The following is a 13293-nucleotide window of genomic DNA, read 5'->3' as shown; positions in this document are numbered from 1 at the left end:
CGCAATAACCTGAATCCGCACGATTGCATCAGGGATCACACTGCATTGACCTTCCAATTACCTCCAGTTTCTTACATGCAATAATGTCCTAGGAAAGGGAATTCGTAATGCTGAGCCAGCACTATTTCTTCCCCCATTTCTCTGTTTAATGTTTGGAGTAACATTTTCTTCTTCTTTTTTATAGCAACTAAAGTTACAGCTCTCTGAATAACTTTTTCCTTTCTTTTAAAATTTCTTTCAGGTGGGATTACATTGTTTGCACTTATTACTTTAATCATGGACTCTTTCAAGATTGGGTACTTCATTGGATTTTCAAATTGCTTATCTGTCACAGAAGGTATTTTTCCAGTTACGCATGCAGTGCATACGCTTCTGCAGGTAAAAACATTTGATTTTGGAGTATTCTTGTATGTACTGTATATTGATCTTTCAACCTGGCATTTGTTTGACAACACTTCAGTCACCCCTCCATATCCACAGATTCTGCATCCATTGAGTCAAGCATCCTCAGCTTGAACATATATTTTTGTAATTTCCAAAAAGCAAACCTTGATTTTGACATTTCATATAAGGGACACCATCTTACTACACCACTGTGTATAATGGGACCTGAGCATCCACAGGTTTTGGTATCCACAGGTACTGGAACCAAACCCCAGAGAATACCAAGGACCTACTGTATTCTATTTTACACACTGATTAAATTTTACATTCATCATATGGCAAACAGTTACATACAAACCAGACTCTTGGCTGGTAGATATTTCCCTGAAAGGGAAAAGCAGAGAAAGCTGAAGAGGATTTTAGGCAAAAACACTGGGAAGCAGAAGGTACTGGACATTTTTCTCCTTTTGTTCCTTGTTTATTCTTATTCCTTTCCTTTTGTTGTTTCCTCTCCCTTACCTGTGTGTCTGCACAAACCCCTCCTGTTTCCTTTTTCTAGGGTTTCAAAATTCAGGAATAGGGGTTACATATGGTTGCTTTTGATGTGATGAATGTAAAGTGTTGTTTAGTTCTGAGGTTGATATTTATTTGGTAAACACCACATCTTGTACAAGTCAGTCACCACGGTGCAATGTGTACATTGTGAACTTAAACATAAAGCTATTTCAATGCTGTCCACACAGCTGGGGACACTGATTTTTAAAGGGAATGTTTCCCCAGAGTGTCCTTTAACAGGGGAAGCTTCTCCATTCACACTCATGCATGTCATGTAAGGAAAGCCACAGAACTGGGAACAGCAGGGGTTAGGGCAGTGGTTCCCAACCTGTGGGTCAGGACCCCTTTGGGGGTCGAATGACACTTACTTGGATGTTAGAAATATACATTCCAGATCAGAACTATAATGGAATCCTCAGTTGCACCTATTCAATTATGTTGCTTTAATATTATTTGTAGATTGAAAATAATTAAACTGTATTTACTGCGAATCCATTCTACTGCATCAGAATTTGCCTATTGGCTCAGTTTATTGAACCATCCAGTCTTTTCACATTGGAAGCATATCTACATTGTTATAGTTAAGAAATAGTGGCTGATCAGAGAAATTCCCTTTTAAAAACTGTGGTGAAAGAAAAGGTTTTAATCCTGAAGCATAATGCCAGCAAATGTGAAATCCTTACAGTTCATCTATGCCAGCGATAATGATATGCCTAGGAGTTATACAAGAATGCAGCTATGCTCTCATTCATTTCAGTGAAGCTGGCACAGGATAAATTCTCAGTAGACTGTGCTTTGTTGACAACAAAGGATATAAAACATTCTGGTCATTTCCTGGGGCCCTGACACTTGTTGGATTGATAGTGACCTGTATATTTGGATTGTATATTGCACACATTCAGTATCCTTTAATTTTATGAACAAATTTTTAGCCATTTTACAAACTAACCCTTAGAAAATATAAACTGGCTTGTTTTCTCAACAAAGAAGACTGAAATAATGGTCCTTTGCTTCAGACAGAGCCAGTTTGTTCCTAGCCCCTCTGTATCTGAAGTTTGGGGGAAGCAACAGAAATATCCTTTCCTTCTGTATGCAGTCAACCTTGAAGCAGAGAGGTAACCTTACCTGCTCTGTACATACTGTAGAGCTGTACAGAGGAAGGAAGAGATACAACCGTATATAATTGCCACACAAAACACCTCTTGCAAATACTTCAGCATTACAGTGAAGGGCATGATCTAAGAATCTAAGGCAAAGAGAATAACACTCCTATTACTGGCTTTAGGTCTGAAGTAGCAAAACTAAACAAAGGCTTTCAGTCTTCTCCAGTACACTTTCTGTAATTCTACTGCTTCCCATGCCCCTTCAGTCTCAGTCTTTTGTTGCTTATTTTCCTTAGCTTTAAATAGATCAAACAAAATTAATTACAGTGCGCACACATCTGGTTGTACAGTAAATGTAACCAGTATACTCAGGGAGGTCACATGTAATGCATTTTTTAAAAAAAAAATCCTTATGCTTGACCTTCCTGTTTGGCTGCTACCTACCTGCAGTAACTGAATGTGGTTGAAGTAACAAACAGTCTTTTCTTTTTGCTCAGCAGTTAGAACCAGGTTGCATACACTTCTGTCTATTGCCTTTGTGGCAGCAATTGTGGGTTTAGGCTGCAGGCACACTACAGAATTAATGCAGATTGACACCACTTTAACAGTCATGGTTCCATCCTATGGAATCCTGGGATTTGTAGTTTGTCATGGCACAAAACTGCTCTCACAGAGAAGGCTAAATATCTCACAAAAGTACAAATCCCAGAATTAATTCTGCAGTGTAGATGGAGCCTATGATGTCCCTTACATGAACTCCGGTCCTTAATGCAGAACAGAAATGTTGCATGAGTATACTTTTATGACATTGGTGGGGAGGGGCATACGGTCCCCCTATTTTTGGAGTGCATAAAGTGTGGCTCACAGACTGTATGTTGCCTCCAAGGCCCATTTTGTGGTCCCCAGCTCCCCTCCCCCCCAAGATTAAAAACATAAAAACATTTACATGAAACCACTGGGAGAGATCATCTGGAGACACGGGGCACGGTGTTATCAGTACGCTGATGACACCCAAATATGTTTCTCTGTGCCTCCAACTGATGCAGTGACTAAGGATGGCATCTCTCCTCTAAATGCCTGCCTGGAGTCAGTAATGGGCTGGATGAGGGAAAACAAACTCAGCCTGAATCCAGAGAAAACGGAAGTACTGGTGATAGGTCCCCCAGGCCTTAGAAAGGAAATTCATCCACTTGTCCTGAATGTCACACTTCCCCTGAAGGATGAAGTTCGCAGTTTAGGAGTACTTCTGGACTCGTCCCTGCAGTTGACATCTCAAGTAGATGTGACAGTCAGAAGTGCTTGCTATCAACTTCAGTTGATACGCCAACTGTGACCCTATCTGGGCCAAAGGGACCTTGAAACTATGGTACATGCTTTGGTAACCTCTCGCTTAGATTTCTGTAATGCGCTCTACACGGGGCTACCCTTGTACCAAGTCCGGAAGCTTCAGTTAGTACAAAACATGGCAGCCAGATTGGTCACTGGTGCATCCAGATTTGGCCATATAACACCTATCTTGAAAGATCTTCACTGGCTGCCCATTCGCTTCCGAGTGCAATACAAGGTGTTGGTTACTACCTATAAAGCCCTACATGGCTTAGGCCCGAGTTACTTGAGGGACCGCATCTCCCCATATGATCCGCCCCACACACTCAGAACATCTGGGAAGAACTTATTGGTAATTCCACCTTCCAGATATGTTGCCACGTCCCAGATGGCCTTTTCAGTGGTGGCCCCGCGAATGTGGAATGATCTACCCGAGGAGCTCCGTCTGACAACCCCCCTAGAAACATTCAAAAAGAGGCTTAAAACTTTTCTTTTTTGTCAAGCCTTCCTCCCTGAACAATGAAGCTGCCTACTCTGTTGCCATCGATTCCCTACACTTACCCCTGAATGTGAACGATTGTGTTTAAGATGTTTGTGATTGCATGGTTTTATTATGGGATTTTATCTATTTTATGCAATGTTTTTTATGGTTTTTTAATTGTTTGTACACTGCTTTGATCTGCGGAAAAGCAGTATATAAATAAAATTTATTATTATTATTATTATTATTATTTTCAAAAAATATATTTTTGTCCCAGAACACACACCCAAATACACTTTGGGGTGTGCGGAAGGTATTGTCACTACATCTGGAGGCCTCTCCTTGGCCCCATAAAGGTGAAAAAGTAAATTTTTGCAATTAAAAAAATTGTCTCAAAATGCTCCAAAGTGTCCACAAGGGGGTGCAGGATGCATTTCATCCACATTTTGCAGGTCTCTGAGCCAATTTAGATCCAGAAGAAGCCCTCAGATGGGAAAATCCTCCATGCAGTAGTTACTGGGATTTTGTAACAAGGGTTGAGGCCTGGCAGATTCTTGAACTGCTGTTCCTTTTGCCATCAAGAGCAGTAATTGCTCTTTTAGAAGTAGATCTTGGTCAGTGCACTCTGTGTTATATGTGTATGCATAGGAGTACACACCACCCAGCATCTGCATAACTTCTCTGGCACACATCGACTTCATAATTCTGTGGTTCAAGACTTACCTCACATATTGAGAACAAACAGCCTCTACAGACGGACGGGTCAATGCTGCTCCTTTGAGGCATGGATGGAGGCCGCGGCAACCAGACGCCACGGTCTCCGGAAGAACCAAAAAGAACCCGACCAAAAAGAATCATGGGCTACAAAAAGCTGTTATCTTGTATCTAATCTAGGTTTTTCATTGAGCTATTTGGTTGCAAAAGGATATACTGCTGCCCACCTGGAAATTGCAGGGCATTTAGCTGATATTGATTTCCAGGAAAATGCTGCACTAGTGCCTAACTGCTACTCAGTTATATTGTATAAAACCTTTGCTGTTTGTCCTGGACAATTGCCTCCATTTGTCCACATGTTCTTAAGACCCTTCTTACTAAGTGCATACTAAATATTCCACCCCTAATGGAAGGCATACCCATTGTAGATAGATGGTGTCCACATGGTTGGAGAAAGAAGACTAATGTTGCTTTCTTCTGGAATGCTGTTTGTATTCAGAGTTGAAGACTCAATGCCTTGATCCTCTTATCAACCATATTAGATATGTTAAGCTCTCTCAAAATTGGACATTTTTGCTAGCAGGGTCAGACTACTGTGTTTCTTATCAAACGGCTAAGTAGCTTTGATCAAGAGAGAGATTTTTAATCTGTTTGGTGATAAAATATAATGTTAGACCTAATTTGTATATAATGATAGACCCATTTTGCATGTTTATATCATTAACCTGATTATTCAATTTGTCTACATGTTTATGCTCTTTTGTTTTTAATTTTTATGGCGCATGTAAAGGTCTGACTGGCTAATGCATAATAAACTTGTTGTATGTTTAATTAGAATGTTATCTAAAAATATCCTCTGACAGTTGATTAGCTACTACAGTGCGCCCGCGTTATAGGTGGGCGCACTTTATGCGGACTTGAGCATATGCGCTCAAGCCGCAGGGAGCACGCGTGGCGCAAGGGGCGGCGCGTCCCATTCCAATGAATGGGGCATGTGCCAGTTGTGCCCCACGCGTTTGTGCATCGCTGTGCACGAGCCCCACTCAAATGAATGGGGCTCCAGCATAGGCGGAATTCACCTTATGCGGGGGGGGGGGGGTCCGGAACGGATCCCCCGTGTAAGGCAAGGGCCCACTGTATGTTGTTTTACATGAGTGGATTTGTATCCTTAAAGTTCTCTTGCATATTCCTTTGAGAAAGCTGATACCACTTTCCCCCTGAAATAACATATTATATTTTATTCATATTTTGTTTTCAGGTGTACTTCTTATGGTGCCATGCAAAGGATATTATCCAATCATTCAAAACACTAGAGAGGTAAAAAGAAAATAATACTTTGGGATTCATAATAATTGTTTTGGCACTGCATAATGTGCGCAGCCCTCAGCTAGGATTCTATGTGTAGCTGTTTATTGGAATTGGTTAAAAGAGGATTTTAATACACATGTGTGTTTGGGTCTTCAGGTTGCCCGTTGATTTATGACACCCCCATGAATTTTATATGGTTTTCTTAAGCAAGGAATACTGAGAGGTGGTTTTGCCAGTTTCTTCTTCTGTAATATAGCTAACAACACCTAGTATTTGTTAGCAGTCTCCCATGACCCTGCTTGGCTTCCAGGATCATACAGGATCTGGTGCCTTGAGAGTATATCAGTGTTGAAATTAACCCCTTTGACTCATGTGTAGTGTCATTAAGGATCAAGTTCAGAGATAAGAACATTAGCAGAACATTAGCATAAAACAACCCTAATTCAATTGCATTTACATTGGGGGGGGATTAATCATTAAGTTTATGTCAAATTGAGATTTAAATTCAAGTTAAATACCTGCACTAAAAGCATTCCCACAATGTACTATGAACCTATATTGTAAGCTACCTTGGGTCCCATATTGGGACAAAGGCAGGATATAAATTGAATAAATAAAAATTAAGCTGAAAAGACAACACTAGCCATAATTTTACTCGGGCCTGTTCTTCTCTTATCCCAGTTTTGGGCTTGGAAGACAGGGAACTAATTGCATATATTTTTGAAAACTCCTTTTCTCATCCACTCTCCCAAAAGCCCTTTCCCTTTCTCCCTCCTTCATAATCTCCTTAATCACCCTTTGCCCTTTCTTCATATTACTGATTTCAAGATGCATCCCAGCAAAATTCCCAGGTCTAAGAGCTTCAAAATTTAGAGCCTATACAGACTGCCCCAAAGGGGTGGTCTGCAGCTGCCCCTTTACTGGCCAGATTGGGGCCGCGGTAAGCAGGCCTCCAGAGAGCGCAAAAAGGAGCCACAAAAAAGCAACTCCTTTTTGTACCCTCCAAGGGGTGCCATAGCCACCATGGTGCGGCTTTATGATGCCCCTTAGGTAGTGGGGTGCAGTACTGGAGGGGCGTCATCATGGTGCGTGCCATGTAGACCAGCATGTGCCAAAATGGTGCCCTGGGGGCAGGGTTAGGGCAACCAGCATGGGGATGCTGATCCCTAACCCCGCCCACAGGTTGGCACAAAGTATCGGTCTGTATTGGGCCTTAGTTTCCTGGAACAGATAAGGACCCTCTATACAGCATCTCATATAGAACACAGGAGAACCATCTGGATACAAAGACAACCAGTGCCCTTCCTTAATATATGTTGGTTTAAAATCTTGAAATCTTAAAGGTAAAGTTAGATTCTTGACATGATGCCTAGCCATAACTGACTGTAGGGGGCAGTCGTCATCTCCGTTACTAAGATGAAGAGCCAACATTTTCAGAAGACTGCTCTGGTAGTCATGTTGCCACCATGACTGCACCGAACTCTGTTACCTTCCAACCAAAGTGGTACTTGCATTTGCATGCTTTTCAACTGCTAGGTTGGCAGAAGCTGGGACTAGTGACAGGAGGTCACATGGGCCTCGAAATGCCAACCTTCCGATCTTCTGTTCATCGGAATTGGCGTCTTAACCATTAAGTCACCGCACCCCTTATGGTCATTTAAATTGTCACACTTATAAAATATCATTGAAAAGACGTCTATATTAACATTTTAGTGAGGTGATGATCTTTAATACTGGATAGATATAATATGTAGTAATATAATTTATTCTTTAAAAAAGGACTTGGGAGAAATAAATCACCTGAAACAGATGGAATGGCAACAGAGATTTTCCAAGCTACAGATATAGAATATAACTCAAATTCTAACTAAAATCTGTCAACAAACATGGAAAACAAAAGAATAGCCCACAGATTAGAAACATTCAATATACATTAAATCCACAAAAATGGGATACCACAATTCAATACTCACCAGACTGTTGCATTATTCTCCCATGCAGGCAAAGTCAATAAGGCATTTGCTTTCTATATGTTCTAGGTTTGGAGTGATCCATTCAGTGTTTACAAATTTGCTTTTGTGGACAAATGGTGTACTAACAGAATCAAAGCATCAACTTAATGAACACAAGGAAAGACTAATTACTCTTGGATTTGGAAACATATCAATAGGTAAGATAAAATCTTAGTTCATTTTGGAAAAGTGTGCACTCACATTTTATAATTGTTCAGTAACTAGAAATTGAGGAGAGCTGTTGGGGTGTACTGGTTTGAGCATTGGACCATGACTCTGGAAACCATGGTTCGAATCCCTGCTCAGCAACAGAAATCCACTTAGTGACCTCAGGCAAATTACTCTCTCATCAGAGGAAGGCAATGGCAAACTCTTCTATACAAATCTTGCCAAGGAAAACCCTTAGGGTTGCCAAGGGTTGGGAATAACTTGAAGACATACAACAACCACCAGAAATTGTCGGAAGGGAGCAAAACATTGACTATGGGAACAACATCTTGCCTTTTCTTTCAGATCTGCCCCCAGATCAATTTATCTAATCTGTTTCACTTGTCGTTATGATCATGCTGCTCTTTCTTTTCTTGCTTGGCACCCTATTTTTTCTTGAATTCCTTTCAACTCCTGTTGCTTTTCATATGGCTTCACCTTTTTGCTCTTACATGAAATCTGACCATTTTAAAAAGGCCTCTTGGGTCCAAAGCACACTGCAGAAATAATCCAGTTTGAGGATGCTTTAAGGTTCAGTACTAGGGAATTTTGGGAATTGTAGTTTATTATGGCACTAGAGCACTCTGACAGAGAAGATTAAATGTCTCACAAAGTTCTCAGGATTCCTAGCACTGAGCCAGGGCAGTTTAAAGATTGCTGAATTCCTTGAGTTCAGATTTCAATTCAGGATGTATTTCAGGAGAGTCTAGATAGTTCAGAATGACTATCACACTGAATAAATTTTAAGCATTTGTACATTTTTTTGCACAGCCTGACATTATGCATAGAGTTGGAAGAGATCACAAGGTCATCCAATGACCTTGCCATGCATGTTTACACAGAAGAAAGCCCACTGTATGCAGTGGTGCTTACTACTGAAAAACTGCATGTACAGCTATCATTTTTAATAGAGAACTATCCCAAATTAGTAATTTTAAAGCTCCATTTATTTTCATCAGGGGTATTAAGTATGCCTTTATATATTTAATGCTCAGTGGTGTCACTAGGAAGGTGCAGCCCACACTGAGTGACACCCCAGAAGAGGGGTGATACTTGGTTGGGTCCTCCTCCTACACTCCTCACTGCTGCGGTGCCGCTCTACTCATCCGCTGTGGTAGCGAGGTTAGGGGTGCTTGGCCCTCTCCAAAAGGGGGGACTCAACCTGAAGGGACGAGAGAACAACCTCCAGGGAGACACACATGGAAGCAAAGAGGGAGAAGATGACCAGGAGTGGCAGGAGAAAGATGAAGTGTGGACTTGCGAAGGGCACCTAAGGCACCATCCTCAAGAGCAGCATCCCTCTTGAGACTGCAGCACAAAGGTGCCAGGAAGAGGCCCTTGGCACCCACTGCCCCATCACCACCACACAGCTGATTGTCTGGCCAGCCTCCCCTCCCATCAGCTTGTGCCGCCCCCCCCCCCCCCAATTGCCTTTCCAGATAGCTGCAGTGAGCCCACTAAGTGCAGTAGCAAGGAAGATGGCCAAGTGCCCCCCATCTCTCTGCCATGGTGACTCCTACTCATGAGTAGAATGGGGCTGCAACAGTGAGGGAGAGGTTCTCCAGAAGCCCTCCCCCCTGCACTGAGTGACACCAGGGGCAGGGATGCCACTGCTCCCACTGAACCCACTAAAATCTAGAAGTAACCTTTGTTTGATCTTCTCATTCTTTCTCTCTATATAACTGTATTTAATATATTTATGACCTTTGTATTTATTATATATTTTCTCACAGCAGAGCAGTGAACTAGATCACTGTTGTTTTCATTTTACATAGAGAGCAAGAGAGACTGATTTGCCCAGGCTGAGTAAATGTGAGGCTTCTAAGTCAAAGTCTGTGCTTTCCATGGCTATTAATAATCCATGCATATGGCTAAAATGGTCCCTGCTAAAATTATAACATAAACAGAGATAGCCAAGCACAAATATTATCAGGAATTTTGTAAATATAGAGGGATTACTGAGTTGTAATATGTGTTGGTTTTAAAATTAAATTTTATGTGTTGATGATGTTTACATTTGCATATAGAATAGCTTATCTGCATAAGTGAGTCTATGAGGAAACTGGGTTAAATATCTTTTAAATTAATGGACTTGTTGTGATGCCACAGGAGAAGAATGGAACAATTTGCTTCTTTTCATCTTCTTTATGTACTGAATTCCCATTCGTAGAGGTCACAGGCTGTTTGGGGGGAAATAATATTTATAACACCCTTGAATAACACAGTTTTCCCTTTTTGTTTTGTAGAACTGGATGATCATGCACCACACTGTAATTGTACCACACAAGGCCTCTGTTCCATATTTTCCGAAGGAATATATTACCTGTACCCCTTCAACATTGAGTATCACATTTTGGCATCCACAATGCTCTATGTGCTGTGGAAGAATATTGGGCGCAAAGTGGAGCACCATCACCAACAGAAGATGCCATTTAAGTTTCAAGGCAAAACAATGGGCACTATTTTAGGACTAGCTGTGTTTGCTACAACGATAGCAATTGTTGTTGTCTATTTGATTCAGATTGGGCGTTCGAAAATAAAGAGTGAATCAGCCCTTATGATGTTCTATTTGTATGCTATTACTGTACTGACACTCATGTGTATAGCTGGGATAGTTGCTCTTCTGATTTACAGATGTGAAGATAAGTCATTGGATGTTTCAAAAAACCCAGCTAGAAAACTTGATGCAGACTTACTGGTTGGAACTGCCTCGGGATCCTGGGTCCTCTCTTGGGGTTCCATTCTTGCAATTATCTGTGCTGAATCCCACCCTGCATACACATGGTACAATCTGCCCTATTCCATACTTGTTATAATTGAGAAATATATTCAGAACCTCTTTATAATTGAATCCATACACCGTGAACATGAAAAGGTTAATGACGACATTAAAACACTTCGAATAGTTACAGTATCCAATGGAAGTACTCTGTCCCCTGCACCTTCCTACAAAGAAATATATAATGGAACCAGTGGCATTGATATTGACAAGTTACCACACATGTTCAATGGAAACAGCAGTCTACCTGAGAGCAGTGGAATCAGTTCTTTGGATGAAGAAAAAAGTGAAGCCAGTGTGCCAGCCACTCCCTCTACCTCCGATTTCTCAGATCACAGCAGAAACCTGCCTGTCAGCAACAAAAGAAGCATCCTAATGAACATTGCTGCATTTTTGTTCTTGTGTAATCTTTCAGTAAGTTAATTTACAAAAATAATTCCAATTTTCCCAACAGGCACAGTGGCCAACGGACCACAAATTAACAAAGCCTCTGGTTGTCGTTTCTGCATTTAACAGCAGTTTGATCTGCAGGTATCTAGCAGGTGAAAGTCCTCCATACACATCCAGCTGCTCTTAAAAGCAGAGCTACAGAGAACGATTGACTAGAAGATAACTTTGTACACCAGTTTCTGCTTCCCTTTGCCTTCATAACATCAATAGCGTGAAGCTCACTCCATGAAGAAACCAGTTGCTTGCAAACAAGGCTTTATTGTACCATCATGCAACCTCATTAATAATAATAATAATAATAATAATAATAATAATAATAATAATAATAATTTATAGCCCGCCTCTACCTGGAGGATTGGGGCAGGTTACAATCAACCCAATTCATGGGTTTTTATTAGAGTCCCAGTAAGATATCTTTTGAATGTGTAGCCTTCCTTTGTTATTCTATACTTTTTCAATATTTTTCCTTACTAGGAAAAAAATTAAGGGAAAAAAGATGAAATACTCCTGCAAAATTAATTGAAATTTGCTTGGCCATAGATCAGCTATACTGGGACCAAAGAGATGTGTTTGTATTCTCAGAGTATATTTTTTATCTTTATTTTCTTCATTTCAACGGCCTTTAACATAATATATTGAAGATTAATTTTCTTTGGCTGTTTAAAAAAGAGATGTCCCAAACCAGGACATCTGGAAACCATGTGTTATGGGTTGTTGTGTTGGGGCAAGGTTTTGTAGGACCCAGCATGAGGGTACAGCTTTTTGTCTTGTACCAGTTCTTGCTCCCAAACCAAAAAAATGTTGTCATTCATGCATAAAGAGAGGTGGGTAACCTGAAGGAGAAAGTAGAATGAGATTATGATTTTGAAGCATAGCACATAGAGACACATGCACAAAATCAAAATGTAAACCTTCTGCCAAGAAACCCTTATAATCACTCTGAAGAACTGGTGCCTCACCAACAAACATATTTCTGCTTTAATCCTTGCCGCCATGGAGGAAGGAAGAGGAGAAGGTGACAGTGGCAGGCCTTGTGGCCTTGTTCACGTGTTGCTGAGAGAGAAGAAAGCCCAGATATTTTAAATGCCTGCTGGAGCTAAGCAACTGGAATGAGGGACTGGAAAAATGGCCAGAGCTGCAGAAAATATTCAAAAGAATAGCCAGCTTGTGGGCACTGCTAGAACTATCACTGTTGTCATGTTCCTACTCTTCCTCTCTTCCTCCTTTCATAGCAAGGATGGCAAGGCAGGGCAGTTGGCAACTGGTTGTCCTGGTTAGCCGGTGGCTCAGAAGCCTAGCCTCTCTCAGGGTAGCCTACCAACACACCCGAAAAGGTATAAATTAAATTCTCTGAACATATAGGTGTGGGCTGCAATCTATGAAAAGCTATGCCTAATAAAACTTTAAAATCTTGGTACCTTAAAATTTCTTTCCAGTATTATCTCATGGGGATGGAGACAATTAAATTCATTTTCATTTTTTACTTTCATTCTTTTTCACAGCTTTGGATTCCACCAGCTTTTGGCTGCCGTCCTGAATATGACAATGGATTGGAAGAAATGGTTTTTGGATTTGAACCTTGGATCATTGTTGTTAACCTTGCAATGCCTTTTTCTATTTTCTACCGGATGCACTCAGCAGCCTCCCTTTTTGAGGTCAGTTGCAAAACATGAACTTTCCGAATACAGTACTGTGGATGGGTGATACGTTAACAAGATAGATACATCATCAGATATTTTACCAGTAGAGTGTGCAATTATTTGCATGAATTGAAAATGAAGATGAGAAAGACATTCATTGTGTGAACCACTTCATACCTCATCTGTCCAACTCCCTCAGTAGACTGGGCAAGCATTAATACTTTCTCCCTAATGTTGTATCCCTACACAGAACAGTTCTAGTCAGGGGTGCATCTCATTATGTTCAGTGAAGTTTACTTCTAGCTACATATGCATAGGATTGCAGCATTATTTA

General features: G+C 40.9%; 1 protein-coding gene across 1 annotated transcript; it reads left to right on the top strand.

Annotated features, from left to right (window-relative positions):
* Positions 1 to 261: 261 nt before the first annotated feature.
* OTOP1 (otopetrin 1) lies at positions 262 to 12992 on the top strand. Its single transcript, XM_089526899.1, has 5 exons — positions 262 to 378; positions 5822 to 5880; positions 7911 to 8041; positions 10337 to 11283; positions 12822 to 12992. Exons 1-5 carry the CDS (start codon positions 277 to 279, stop codon positions 12990 to 12992), a joined length of 1410 nt encoding a protein of 469 aa, XP_089383025.1. The 5' UTR covers positions 262 to 276.
* Positions 12993 to 13293: the final 301 nt, after the last annotated feature.

This window comes from Sceloporus occidentalis, unplaced genomic scaffold, assembly GCF_023333645.1.
Source record: "Sceloporus occidentalis isolate IW3139 unplaced genomic scaffold, rSceOcc1.0.p SCAF_5, whole genome shotgun sequence".
NCBI classification, from domain to species: domain Eukaryota; kingdom Metazoa; phylum Chordata; class Lepidosauria; order Squamata; family Phrynosomatidae; genus Sceloporus; species Sceloporus occidentalis.
The sequence above is the reverse complement of the archived record's forward strand: the minus strand, read 5'-3'. Positions and strand labels throughout refer to the sequence as shown.